The 14,622-nt window shown below is 38.7% G+C and overlaps 1 protein-coding gene across 1 annotated transcript; it reads left to right on the forward strand.

Moving 5' to 3' along the window:
* Nucleotides 1–4,621: 4,621 nt before the first annotated feature.
* Nucleotides 4,622–12,013, forward strand: sec11a (SEC11 homolog A, signal peptidase complex subunit). The gene is made up of 6 exons (XM_079666544.1): nt 4,622–4,822; nt 5,825–5,934; nt 7,311–7,460; nt 8,081–8,200; nt 11,420–11,477; nt 11,591–12,013. The coding sequence occupies exons 1-6, from the start codon at nt 4,772–4,774 to the stop codon at nt 11,639–11,641; spliced, it is 540 nt and encodes a 179-aa protein (XP_079522670.1). The 5' UTR covers nt 4,622–4,771; the 3' UTR covers nt 11,642–12,013.
* The last annotated feature ends 2,609 nt before the right edge of the window (nt 12,014–14,622 follow it).

Raw genomic sequence — 14,622 nt, forward strand, 5'->3', positions numbered from 1 at the left:
GAATACAAGCACTAGCACATGAAAGAAGTCCTTTCCATTAAAGTTGTGCCCTTATAGCAGCAATTTGTAACGCAATTCCTTAAAGGCCTGTGCATGATATTCATTTGAAATGGCATTTACAGACTTTGTACTGTGTTTAATTAATTGTGTAATGTGGATACAGACTGCGTATTTCACATGATGACTGAATTGGAAAATGGAAAAGATTGGTCCTATAGCTACATGACACTCCTGCCACCTACTGTTAGTAGTCACGTTGGAGTTAACATTTTTACTCTCTGATAAGCATAGGGCAATGACAAACCAGCAGAAAAAAAACAAGGGTATATATTTCTTAAAACAAAAAGTGACAAGACAAAAAAAAGTATTAATACAATTCGTAAAGGATAATCCATAAATGAGAGGCAAAAATATGTGAGAAATGATTTTATTTTGGAAATGAACTTGTACCCTGTCACAGCGAACCATGTTCACTTTGTAAAATCGAATCTCATCACATTGTCAGTATCTTTGTCTATTAGTAAAACCAAATCTTTCTGAGAGGAATAATGTCAGACAATGAGACAAACCGTAATTCGAACGAGTTTCATGCAAGGCGTTACAGATATAATTATGAGCGAAGTGTGGAAATTACAGAGAAGAAAATGCACTGGCACAGCTCTTCCTGCTGCTCTGAGTAGCTCTGACCGAATGTTATAAAGAGCACTGGATCATTCGCAGTAATCTCAGCATTAATACCCATGATGAGACGCAGCAAATGAAAGAATTGTTAGTCCCCCACTGTAGAAATATTGTGTGTACATTTAGGCCTAAGTAATTGACATATAATTTAATAAGACATAATGTTGAGTTAATGGGAAGACCTCCCACTCAGGGCCCGGGTCTTTAAACACATTAAACACGTTTGTGGTCTCACATTCAGGCTCATTGTAGGAAGAAAAAAAAATGCTTAACATAAACTATTTTATTACATTTGATTGTTTTGACAGATGTTATAGAATAATGCCTTTACTTTGAGGCAGACATTATTGGTAGATTGAGAAAGCAAAGTGAGATGATAAACTGAAAACATGAGAAGTGTGTAATCTCTTAGAAGACTGCCTGTGATTCTGACCTCACATTGTTTTGCCGGACTGACCTCAATTACCATTGGCTGGCCAGGGAGGTTGTGACTATTTATATGAAAATGATCATGCGTTCATAAATGCCACAGACTAGTTGGCATTTGAAACAAAGTTTTATCTCCAGTCCCCCAAAAGCCCCAGACTGCCCATTGTCTCAGAGCCATCGCTAAATTGACTGTCAGTGCAGCGTTAATCTACCATATCACAGCCAGCTATTGCTGACTACAAAACAATGACACTGATGTATATCTCATGCTATTTGCTCTCATGGGGTAACATAAAGGCTAAATCTGAATAATATGGGTGTTGTCTAAATGTTGTATGTTGCGCTGAGCAATTCTCCTTTCAAATACTGCACAGGAAGATGACGTGTGGATACAAGATTTAACAGTGATCAATATGCAGCTAAATGAAATACAAATCTGTTCAATTATGTTAGCATAAGGCTCACTAAAGCCACAAGATGTGTCTGTTATATACATATCTGCATGTGAAATCATTCCAGATATTCCTTTTCGAGAGGCATCGTTGACAACCTTTGAACAACCGTAAAGGTTTTTAATGTAACACTGGTAAGTTCTCTTGGTGTGATGTACATGTGTCTTCATTGTCAATGTGTATCACCTCACAACTACCGCCCTGCTCTGCTTAGAGGCGGTTTCATTTGAATTGTTAAAGGATATGCCGTGACCACATCCTCTGTAAGATGCAAGACACATGTATTTCTGAGATGTGAACAGATCACAACACATTTTAAACTGTAAACCCATCATAAAGAAACTCTGGAATTCAGCCTTGTGTACAGACTTCTCACTCTCCTGTGTTGGTTTATGATATAGATTAAGCCTTTATGCAAGTATGCATTTATACAGAGTTACATATTCTTCGTTAAAGAAAATAAGGAACAACGATCAAACAAAAATAGTTGAATCTAAAGCACATGTGTCAAACTCAAGGCCCGGGGGCCAAATCAGGCCCTTGGTGGATTTAATTTTGGCCCGCAGGATAATTTGTAATTACTGTTAGATCTTGCCCGCCGGTATATTGCACGCACACCTTCACTCCATCCTGAGGGTTTCCTCAGCTCAGAGCCTGACCCCAAACATTGATGACCTTGCACCCAAGATGAGATGCCAAGTATCTGCTTGAGCTAGCATCACAGAGCAGCACACTGAGTTTCAATGTTTCCTTCTGCACTTTTTTTCTTGCGACAACAGGGCATGTTTGATTTTCTCTTTGAGGGAAATAGTTTTTTTGAAGCTGTTGTTGGCCTGTGGAAAAATGTAATCATAAGAAATGACTGCAGATAGAGCCATAAGAAATGAATGCAACTGATTATTTAATTTTTAATGTTGTTTTTATTGGCAATAATTTAAGCTTTGTTAGTTCCAGGTTTAATACGTGCAATAAGTTCATTTCAATAAGTTTTGCAATACACATTGAACCAGTCCCTCGACTAGTACCGTTTTTGTTATTTTGGCCCACTGTGTATTTGAGTTTGTATTGAAACCCCTGATCTAAAGAGTGCTTTTAGGTCACAAACTGCCGAGGAGATGCATGGACATTAATGAATAACTGAACTCATAGTTTCTGGGAACTTGACATCTGCTGTTCACCAAGGGTATCAGTGCACTTGGGTATTCATTCATGTAACACATATTTCACAGAAGAAAGTTTTATTACAAAATCAGATGTACATTTAAAAAAAAAAGTGCACTAAGCTCTAAAATATTTGATGTAATTGATGCCCTGAGTTGGTTAGTTTGAAAGATTAGATCATCCATGACAAAATGAAGATTATACTTTTCAGAATACTCCTTGGCACTGTTCTAAAATGAATATCAACAAATAAATATACGCAATTTTCTCCTTTAGTCGACAAAGATGTAAGCTGCTGAGAAGGACAGAGTTGTTATAATTGATTCAAAGGTTAACACCATGTTGACATAGTGATTGTATGTGTGTCCCTGCAAACATACAGTCAACACATTGCCAGAACACGTTCTCAAATTAGATTGACATGACTTTTAACACGGACTGGGAAAAAACAATTAAGTATTAGTCATATAAATGCCAACATAAAATCAGATGTTGACAGCTTAAACAAATGTTGTATTTGTCACTAATAATCTCCACAGACTGAGTCAACTGGCAGCTGGACTTCAGGTGTTTGGTCAATAATGATGTTATTACTTATTCCGTCAAACGCACTTCGTCTAGGAAATTGGATGTTATCGGTGATAGAAGAAAGCATGATAATTAGTGGCGGTGAAAGCTTCTCACTTGTTCTTTGTTTTGTGACACATTTTATTAAGCAACAGTCCAGATGTTGATTAAGGTTTTAGTGGAAAGTAATCTGACATTTCCTTAATCTTTAATAGTTTGTTTGCAGAATAATTTACCCTCCTTTAATGGCGGCTATTAATATTCCATAAATTACAAATTCAGAGTGATGTTTTTACTAGTGGTTGTTTGGTTTATGATTACCTGACTGATTGTAAGCTTCACTATATTTGACTCACAATGAAAAAGAAAGGGCACTCTGAAGGCATTGTGAATGTTTTAGACAAAGCTTAAAACATTTTTGGAAAAAAGCTGCAGTCAATATTTTTTATAAAAAACAATGGCTCAAATCACTTTTCACAATCCGATAATATAGTGCAATAACACTGACATAATCATATGCATTCTGATCATGTATAAATATAAGTTTTGACCTTTATCATACATCTGGCGTTTATGTGGTGTGGAAAGGCAAGAAAGGCAGAATAACCAAAAAAAGAGAAATGCAAAACTACTAGAGAAAGAAATGAACAAATCAAGACTCAAAAGTGTCAACAAAGGAAGGTATGCAAAGCAACACAAACAGTCATGAAACAACCGCAAATACCCAAATGTCTACATAGAAATGCAAAGCAACCACCATAGCAATACAATGAACACAAAGAGTTGAAGACCTCTGCAAAACAACCTCCAAAGAGACACAACAAAGAGACAAAGATATGACCATAAAGAGATGCAAAACGTCTACAAAGACGTGCAAAACAAAAAAAGCACATAACAATCCAAAAGGGTCAGAATATAATCGCAAAGAGAAAAAATGTGTTCACAGGCACAACATGACCTCAAAAGATGCAATAAAGTAATGCAACACAACCTAAAGGAGCGGAAATAATCAAACAAGACCAACACTGAGGTGCATAACAACAATGAGGAGACAAAAAAGTACCACAAAGCCACAGGGAAATGTCTATGAATATTGTATTTTCGATTTCTATCTTACTATAAATCTGCAATGTTCCCACTTTATATTGCAATGTGCTGCACAGCAAATGATCAGGGTAAATCTATCTATCCAATGCCCTAATTTTAATGTGGCATCATCTCTTGTTTTGTTTTTAAACTTCTGTGAAAACTGAAACAGACTCTGCAGCGACACGTTTCCTTTCAGTGTGTGCCATGCTCTCTCTCGTATCCTAAACTGACACCTCAACAAAGCGCTCAGTGGTGGGCGGGACTTCCGGTTACGCGCACCCGGAAGATTCGGATGCAAGTTTTCAGCGCTTGCCCGTGCATCCATATGCTCGTTACTTTAAAACGTTTTGATGTGATTTAGGTGCTTTTTCTACATAGTAGTATTTGCCACGATGTTGTCTTTAGACTTTCTCGACGATGTTCGTCGCATGAATAAGCGGCAGGTATGTACCCGGACATTTGTTCTGATGTGACCACCGTCTCTTTGTATGGTAGAAATACAAAGCTAACGATAACTAGCCACCAAACGCTTTTTAACACTGTAGCTGTCTGTCACTTGTTAGCAACATTTCAAGAGAACTGTTTCATGCTTAATCATCTCTCAAAAATAACCCCTTATTCCGTAGTTTGAAATACACCTTGTAACCTTGTTTAAACCATACTCTTGACTTCAGTGTCGCTAGCCATGTTGTTCCTCATTTTAACACTATTGTCATGGCACCGTTAGCTAAAGTCAGATTTGCTAACTAGTATTTCACCACTGAATATAATATTATCTCAAACATATGCAGTGGTGTAAAGAAACTAAGTACAGTTACTCTGTACTGTACTTTAGTACAATTTGAGGACATTTTACTTTGTATTTCAATGTTCTGCTACTATGTACTTCTACCCCACTACAATTCAGAGGTAAATATTGTACCTTTACTTCACAACATTTATTTAATATAAATTAGTTGATTTTCTGATTTTGAAGAATTATATTAAACACTTGAATAAGACTCATCAAAACCTGGAGTAAATACAAAAGCTACCCTGCAGTATACACATGAATTACAATTAGCTGCACCTTTACCAGCTTTGATAAGCACATAAATACATAAATAATTATAATAAGGACACATAATATTATTAAAATATCGTCCAATCTGCATAAAGAGTACTTTCAATGTTGGTACTTTATGTATGTTTTGATGCTAAGACTTCTGTACATTTACATTTTGATTGCAGGACTTTAACTAGTAACACAGTATTCCTACAATAGTACAAGTACAAGATATGAGTACTTCTTCCACTTATGGATTTGCTTACTAGTACTTCACTACTGAATGTAATGTTATCTCAAACATATGGTGGGAACAATCAGGAGTTAACCTCTACACGCAGACGTGTGTTTTGAGAGGCTGTAATAAGAAATGCAATTTTAATATTATTTGTGTTTGCAGCTCTATTACCAGGTGCTGAACTTTGGTATGATAGTTTCCTCTGCGCTGATGATCTGGAAGGGATTGATGGTCGTCACCGGCAGCGAGAGTCCGATTGTTGTTGTTCTCAGGTAAGTCACATGTGTTGGTATTTAACCTTCCTGTCGTTTTTCCCCCGTTACTTTGGTGTTCCCGGTAAAATTTGACTGTGTTTTAACTGCTCTTACATTAACAAAAAAGCATCACCACATTTGATTTAACACCCTTTTAAGCTTTAAACATTATCTCAGTTAGAATACTGGTTAACATGAATAACTGCAGTAAACATACGATAACAGACAATGAAAATGGATTCCAAAATTAACATTTTGTCAATTTGCGAGTGTGTACTATCTGGATGAACATAATCTAGGGTTGCCCAGTCTTTTCCTATGTCAGTCATATTTGACCGGGAACATCATAGGTGTAACAAAGTTGAATAAACAAAAGTTCCGTGGATGTGGTGATCAGCAATTTTACATGTAGAAATGCCTACTGTGGAGGATATCATAGGGCCTTGAGGCAATCTAATGTAAAACACAATATTTATGATTGATGAAAGCAGTGTATTGGTCAGATTTGGGTTGCAGGGTTACATTTATTTGTTTGCCTTTATTTGGACTTGCAACCCTGTACGCAGTGACTGTAGTCGTTTGAACTTCAACTGTAATAGTATAAAGGACACAATGCAAAACGCCTCTTCAGGGCTATTACACGACTTCCTGTTGTTCTGTGGTGTAAAAGAGTCAAAATGGCTGAAGATATTCAACAATACTTCTGTTTGTTATCTGCCTTGTAACTGTTTCACAAAACATAATATCCCCTGGTCACTAGAAGTTGCATTAATAAATACTTAATACAGAAATGTTTGTCAACAAATGTATGAAAATAGGATCCTTCTGCAACACAGCCTAAATTGTATTGCTTTTTAATTATGTGAAGCTTTGTGAAAATGTGTCCTCTCATGCATGTCTGTTGCAAGCGACAGTTGTGTTGTGAGTAGTACCAAGCAGTTTTATAACTGTTGTATTTCGATCAAACTGTTATAAATACGACTGAATACTGATGTCCAAATGATTGTGTTTTTTGTTATTCCTGTATTCATTATTTAATCTTCCAGAGGATTATTCACTGAAGTCTTTCCTTTGACTAGAAAAGGCTTTTAGTTTTGTCACATCATAATCAATGCAAGTCCAGTTGGAGAGTTATTGTTGATACCCCTTGGTTGTTTTGCACAGTTGATATTGGGCTTCGTCTGTTTATTGTTTTCCAATTTTCCAACAATTCCACACATCGACCATTTAGATATTTTTCAACTCTAAAAAGACATGACTTGCTGCCACAAGTTGTGGATAATGTTTGTTACACAAAGGTCGGGATAGGCATCCCATATGACATTTGGCACCAATGGAAACAATCTAAATGTTAGTAACTCATTTTAATAATATGTGTCCACCATTCATTTCAGTGGGAGTATGGAGCCAGCTTTCCACAGAGGAGACCTGCTGTTTCTCACCAACAGGGTAGAGGACCCCATCAGAGTCGGAGAGATTGTCGTCTTCAGGATAGAAGGCAGAGAGATCCCCATAGTACACAGAGTGCTCAAGATCCATGAAAAGTAGGAAAACACATTGTATTAATGTTACTGACCGTGATTAAGCATTACTTTCAGTATCACTGAGTCCCATGCCTGTATACCAGGGCTGTCAGTTATAAGTTAGCAAAATCAATTAAATGTAGGTAAATGATGCTTGTCCCTTAAAACAGAAGCCTGAGTGATTATTATGAGGAGAAATAGGAAGGGTGTATTTCACGCTTGTTATATAAATAGGCCATTGGGATTTTTTTTTATCAACTAAGATATGTTAGAAATGTTTCTAACGTATGTTGAATTTATTTGAAAAGTGGTCTTATTAACACATGAATACAACTGTGTAATATAGTTATATATTTAAATGTAAGAAGTACAATATTTAGAAGAAGGAGCACAAGTTTCATTTGTGGGCCGCATTACATTATACTTTTTTTATTTGCTAAGGGCCGATTCAAAAGGGTCCGCGAGCCGCATTTTGCCCCCGGGCCGTAGTTTGGACACCCCTGCTGTATAGCAAACCTGAGAAAAGCAATTCTCAGAGAGGCCACTTTGATATTTCCCACTCATCATGAATCACCCAGAGACAGTTGTGTTGAAAATCAGGCCTTGATGTACATTGTGGTATAAAATAATTTTGTCCTCAGGGAAACTGGAGACATTAAGTTCTTGACCAAAGGGGACAACAATGCAGTGGATGACAGAGGACTGTACAAGCAGGGCCAACACTGGCTGGAGAAAAAAGACGTGGTGGGACGAGCCAGGGGGTAAGTGATATGAAATGATCCATGATTAATCCAGATACCTTGATAGCTTAATAACACAAATTACGTCACCTTTCAGGCTCTGAGTCCACAGATGAAATATGTTTTATAACAAATGCAGAGAAATGTTTATTACATTCAATAGTGGTTATTTACACGATACATTATCAGGGCGGTTTTGGCGCAGTGGTGAACTCCAGTTCGAATCCCGCCTCGGCCGCCACTGCGTCAGGCCGTTGTGTCCTTGGGCAAGACACTTTACCCGCATTTGCTCCTGTGGGTAATGTCCACAGTAATGACTCTTACATGTCTGATATGTGTAATGTGTAAAGCGCTTTGAGCACCTGTAAAAGCGTTCTAATAAGAAATGTAATGCATTATTATTATTATTATTATTATGTGTTGCCAAGGTTTTCTGGCATAAAAAGCGACACTAATGGAATTGAGCCCCGTTTGTCTTAGTTTGGAGACAAACTGGGAAGAAGGTCATATGCAAAGTAGCAATTTCACATTTGTCCTGTATATAAGATTGAGGGATTATGATTTTCTGTTATATTTTCCAGTCAATTTATATTGAACAAGGTAGGATTTAGGCAACTCATTCTCTTCATCAGCGCCTGTCCAGATGTATGCGAGGGATAGTGTTGTCATGACTATCATAGACGGGTAATTAACCGCTGAGTCTTCATCCAAACAAAGAGCACAACTCCATAACTACGCTCTGGTTGTTTATCATTCCAACAGCAAATCACCTTTACCTCACAAGATGTTGCGGTAAATCGGAACAAAAGAGCTTCCTACTCACCTCCCTACAAACAAAAGTGATAACAAGCAGGTGCTCAGGAAATATGAATTGCACCTCCACACACGGTTACTATCGGAGACTAAGTGATACGCAGGTCAATTATGTGCCTTGCTCCGACAGATAGGAAGGGCATTAAACACTCAAATGGTTCTATGAGCAGATGTTTATTCAAGCATAGGGCTGTCACATGAAATATTAGTCGAGTGTTTGAGAAATAATTGCAAATCCAGATTTAATTGTCTTTATTGTTTTTTCTTCAATGCCACAAAGCGGCGCTCGTGTGCTCAGCTTTGCAATAAGACTTCAATCCATATTATTCATTTCAATGGCTGAAATTCATTATCAAATATTTAGCGTATACAATGTTTCACCTCTTCAATCAATCAATCAATCAATCAATCAATCAATGTTTATTTATATAGCCCAATATCACAAATATCACATTTGTCTCAGTGGACTTCACAGTTTGTACAGAATATCAGTATGACAATACGACACCCTCTGTCCTTAGACCCTCACATCGTACAAGGAGAAACTTCCAGAGAAAACCCACAGTTTAAAGGGAAACATGGGAGAAACCTCAGGGAGAGCAACAGAGGAGGGATCCCTCTCCCAGGAAGGACAGACGTGCAATAGATGGCGTGTGTAAATCGAAGAGATAATACATTTACAGCATAGGTAGACCAAATGTTTGGAAATGCATGTGTCTGTAATAAGAAGATGAATCCACGAGGATGTCAACAAACCTGTGGGAGCCATCAGGGAAGTAGTATGATGAGAGTAAGGCAGGACCGCAGAGAGCGGTTCAGCCACGACTCAGGATCCCGACGTAGATAGACACCAAAAAGAAATTTGGGGGAAGCTGGGTTATTCGGAACATGAGAGTACACAGGTACAGACAGAGAGAAGGAAGAAGTAAGGTGTCCCCCGACAGTCTAAGTCTATAGCAGCAAAACTAGGGGCTGAATCTAATCAGCCCTCACTATAAGCTTTATCAAAAAGGAAGGTCTTAAGCGTCTTAAAAACGGATAAGGTGTCTGGCGCTCGAACACAAACGGAAGCTGATTCCACAAAAGTGGAGCTTGATAAGAAAAAAACCTCTTGCTCTGCTACTCAGAATATCTTGTTCTGAATCTGTGTCGGCCCCCTAATGTAAAAAAAAAACAAGTGTTTCAAGAGTCTTCATGTTATTTTCAGAAGTTAATATGCAGCAGGGATTAACCGTTCCTGCTTCAGCTTCCACACCGCAGAGGCAGAGACGCAGAGACAGAGACATTCTCAGGATCCAACTTAGCTTTAGCTGCAGTGTTTGACCAGAGACACACTGAAGCCTCAATCAGTGCATCAACCATACATCTCTCTTTAGCTTGATCACATCAATGAGCCACACCTTGTTTTCATCAAAATATTTGTACGTGAGTTGTGAAATTAGAAAAACTGGACAAAAGCACAGCATCAGACACTGCTGCACCTGTAGGGGAGTTTCTCAGAAATACATCAAGAGAGATGTTTATTGCTGGCACCTCTTTGTCACCCTTTTGCTTCAGAAAGCCATAAATATCTCATGTGAGTGTAAACGGTTGAACCTGCCAAAGCACTGTAAGATCTATACATCAGTCTTTTTTTCCTAACTAAAAGTTAAAAGAATACTTTCTATTAGTGCCACGTTTGTAACAGTGGCTTTAAATCCACTCGATTGTGTGAAATAAGCAACAATTTAGCTTAAGGATAGCGGTCAGCTCCAATAATGGCGATCAGGCTTATGAAATAATACCTGAAGGCGTTTCTCAAGAAGGCGTCTTCTGATCATTTGAGTTGTCTTGAAATGTTTTGCCTTCATTTCTAATTGGACTGCTTGCGCCCAAATCATGTCTGCTTCCCAATATCTAATTGTATCCAATATGCTACCAAATGATAAGTTATTGATATTTATTTATATACACAGCAGAAAATGTTATCAGTTACAAACTTAACTGCCTGAGGATAGTAGGCTTGCACAACTAGGTTCGCCTTCTAAAGCCCTTTATGAAACACAATTTAATACACTGGTTGTAATGTGAATCACTCCCTATAATAATAATAATAAATAATAAATTCGATTCATAAAGCACCTTTCATTGCTCACAGCAATCCCACGGTGCTACAGGAGGCATAATAAAAACAAACAAAATAAACAAAAGTTTAAGCTTTTTTTTTTTTTTTAAATAAATGTTTTTCAGGCTTCAGTGGTCTGTGGACTATGCACTTCAAGGTTTTGTAAAGTCCTGATCTGTTCTTAATTGGATCTTTGTTTACTGCTGTAGTTATACCAGTAAAACGTCTTTTATGTAAAGCACTTTGTAAATACTGTTTTTTTAAATATGCAATATGATGCATCTATAACATCTCCTTATGGTTAACATTTGTATCTTCTCCAGGTTTGTGCCATACATCGGAATTGTCACCATTCTCATGAATGATTACCCCAAATTCAAAGTAAGTTGGTTGACCCTATAGCACTAGAGTCAGTTTACAAGATATTGTTTTTAAGCTTAGTGATGTTCAGCTTGATCGTCTGGTTTGTTAAATGTGTTGCTCTCCTCCCGCAGTATGCTGTCCTCTTCTTGCTGGGTCTCTTCGTGCTGGTCCATCGGGAGTGAGGTCCCCACACTTCAGGACCCAGGAAGGATAAACTACGTCCAGGAAACCTCAGTCATGCCTTTCAAAACAGAATTCAGTTAGTTTTTGTCAAACCCAACTGGCTTTTTTGTACCATTTGTTTGAACATTTTGTAGAAACGTGGATAGAGTGTTTACATTTGAAAAAAGACAGCAAGCTTTAAAAATATTTTTGTGAGGGGCTAGGTTTAGTTTGGAAATCTTTATTTGTAATCCTCAGAATGTGAAACAGCATTCATCGAGATAAATTAAGTCTTTATTTCCTGTTGTTCATGGTCTTGGAAAAAATATGTGAAGTATTTTATGACAACTGAATATGAATATTATTAAATATGAAATCTGGTTACCATCCAATATGGATTATTATAACTGTCTCTTTTTGTTATGGCACCTGTTGTGCCTATATCTGTTAATATTCATATACTGGGGTTACAACAGTGGTGCAATTCCTGGAAAATAAATTATTTAGAAAAACTGTTTTCCAGGCTTGGCAATAGTTTGGAATGATAAGAGTGTTTAATAAATAAAAACGGTTAACTATTTTCTTAATTCCCTTAGTAAATTCTCACATTGGCGTTTATAGCTGTCAAATGAGCGAGTAAATGAGCCCCCCATGCTACATTTTTACTACAATGCCTGTCTTAGGGCATAGCACAATGGAGACTTCTCTGTTTCAGTGTGTGTACTCTGTATACATGCTCTGTAGTTGATCTGATTGAAATTGTGGTTTTAAATCTCAAAACCGCTACAGTATCTGTCAGGCAGAAACTTGGGACAACTCATTTTCATTTCAAACCTTTATTTAATCCGATTGGTCCCTTGAGATCATAGATCTCTTTTTCAAGGGAGACCTGCAGCATATAGGTTCCACATGAAACATAAAACAATAAAGGACATCATTCATTATATTTACAGGATGCATTTACATAGTTATAGACATTTACAAGTGACTGCCCATAGTATCAACGAGCATTTCATTTAGCCTAGCTTTAAAAACATGCAGAGGAATGAGATTGCTCAGTTTCAATTCTTGCTGAAGATTGTTCCAAGCAAGTGGAGCTGCGCACATAAAAGCTGTCTTACCTAAGACAGTCCTTGCTCTTGGCACATCTAACAAGACTACATCATGCGATCTCAGACAATAGCTGCTTGCAACTCTCTGTGTTATCAGAGAGCAGATATAATACGGGAGTTTACCAAACACAGCTTTATAAATAAACGTGTACCAATGACTGACCCTCCGTACAGTAAGTGATGGCAAACCTGCCTTGGCATACAGGGTACAGTGATGAGTAAGTGCTTTACAATTTGTGACAAATCTCAGTGCGCTGTGATAGGCGGCATCTAACTTGTTAAGGCAATAATAGGCAGGTGCATTTGCTAGGGTTAACTTTGATTTAAACATTTGTAGAATACTAAGAGCATTATTGAGTAGGTGTAACTGTATTAAGGGTTAAACTCATAACTTAATAACTTAGGCTTTAATGTAATTGTAAAACCACTGTGCCACTGAAAATACAATAACTCAGGGGGGAGGCAGTCTAGATTTCCTTTGAGGGCCACCAGCTGCAGAGAGTTAACTAATTAAAGGGGCGTGGCCCCACAGCTGTGAAAAATCAGCAATCAGATGTCCTCTTTAGGTAACTTTCCTGGAGCGTCTGTCAGACAGAAAGAGACTGACAAAGACATTAGAGTCCTGCGGGAGTCACGAGGGAGGCAAAGAGGAGGCAAATCCTACTCCGATTGAGCTAAGTATCTCTGGTGTTTTATTTTCTTTGGTTTTCTAGCCCCTATTGCTATAATCATGTGTATTTTCTCCATTCCTGTTTATGTGTCTTCTCGCAATTATCACTGGCCCCGTGTATCTCCTAATCGATATAACCGGCCTGCTCTCGTCTATCCCACATGTTCCACTGAGATCCAACAGCTAGTTGCAGGGGGCCTGTGGAACTGCCAGTCAGCTGTTCCTAAGGCTGACTTCATCTCTGGCTACGCTTCCCTGCAGTCTCTGGATTTCCTTGCTCTCACGGAGACCTGGATTACTCCATCCAACACATCCACCCCAGCAGCTCTCTCCACAGCATATTCCTTCTCCCACACACCCAGACCCTCTGGCAGAGGAGGTGGCACTGGTTTCCTGCTCTCTCCCAACTGGAGCTTTTCCCTCTTCAAGCTACCTAACTTCAGTCCTTCCACCTTTGAAATGCATGCCGTCACAGTAACCCATCCTATACAATGAACCATTGTTGTTCTCTACCGTCTACCAGGCGCCTTGGGGGACTTCTTGGAGGAATTAGATCATCTCCTCTCACACATCCCTGAAACTGGCCCTCCAGCTGCACTTCTCTGAGACTTCAACCTCCAGACAGGGAAGATAGACAAACTAACATCTCTGTTAACCACCTTTGCGTTCTCACTGTCTCCATCCCCAACAACTCATAAAGCTGGCAATGTCCTTGATCTCATATTCTCAAGGAACTGCACTACTTCTAACGTCTCTGTAAACCCGCTCCACACATCCGATCACTTCTTCATTTCAATCTCCCTACCCCTTTCCAAACATAACAAACTAATCTCTTCTCATTCTGCACCTGTCCGCCGTAACCTCCGTTCCCTCTCCCCCTCTACCTTTGCCTCATCGGTGCTCTCAGCCCTCCCTTCCTCCGACTCGTTCCAACTCCTGCCTCCAAACTCGGCTGCAGAAACTCTCCTCTCTACTCTCATCCTCTCTGGACTCTCTGTCCTCTCACATCTCGGCAGGCTCGTCAGTCCCCTCCTGCTCCCTGGCTAAATGACGCACTGCGTGCTAATAGAACCATCCTTCAGGCAGCAGAGCGGAAATGGTGGAAATCCAAACACCATGACGACCTCCTAACCTATCAGGCTCTCCTCTCCTCTTTCTCTGCTTCCATCTCTCAGGCAAAAAGCACTTTCTTTCAAGATAAGATCCAATCTTCCTATTC

This window comes from Notothenia rossii (genome assembly GCF_949606895.1).
Source record: "Notothenia rossii genome assembly, chromosome: 2".
NCBI classification, from domain to species: domain Eukaryota; kingdom Metazoa; phylum Chordata; class Actinopteri; order Perciformes; family Nototheniidae; genus Notothenia; species Notothenia rossii.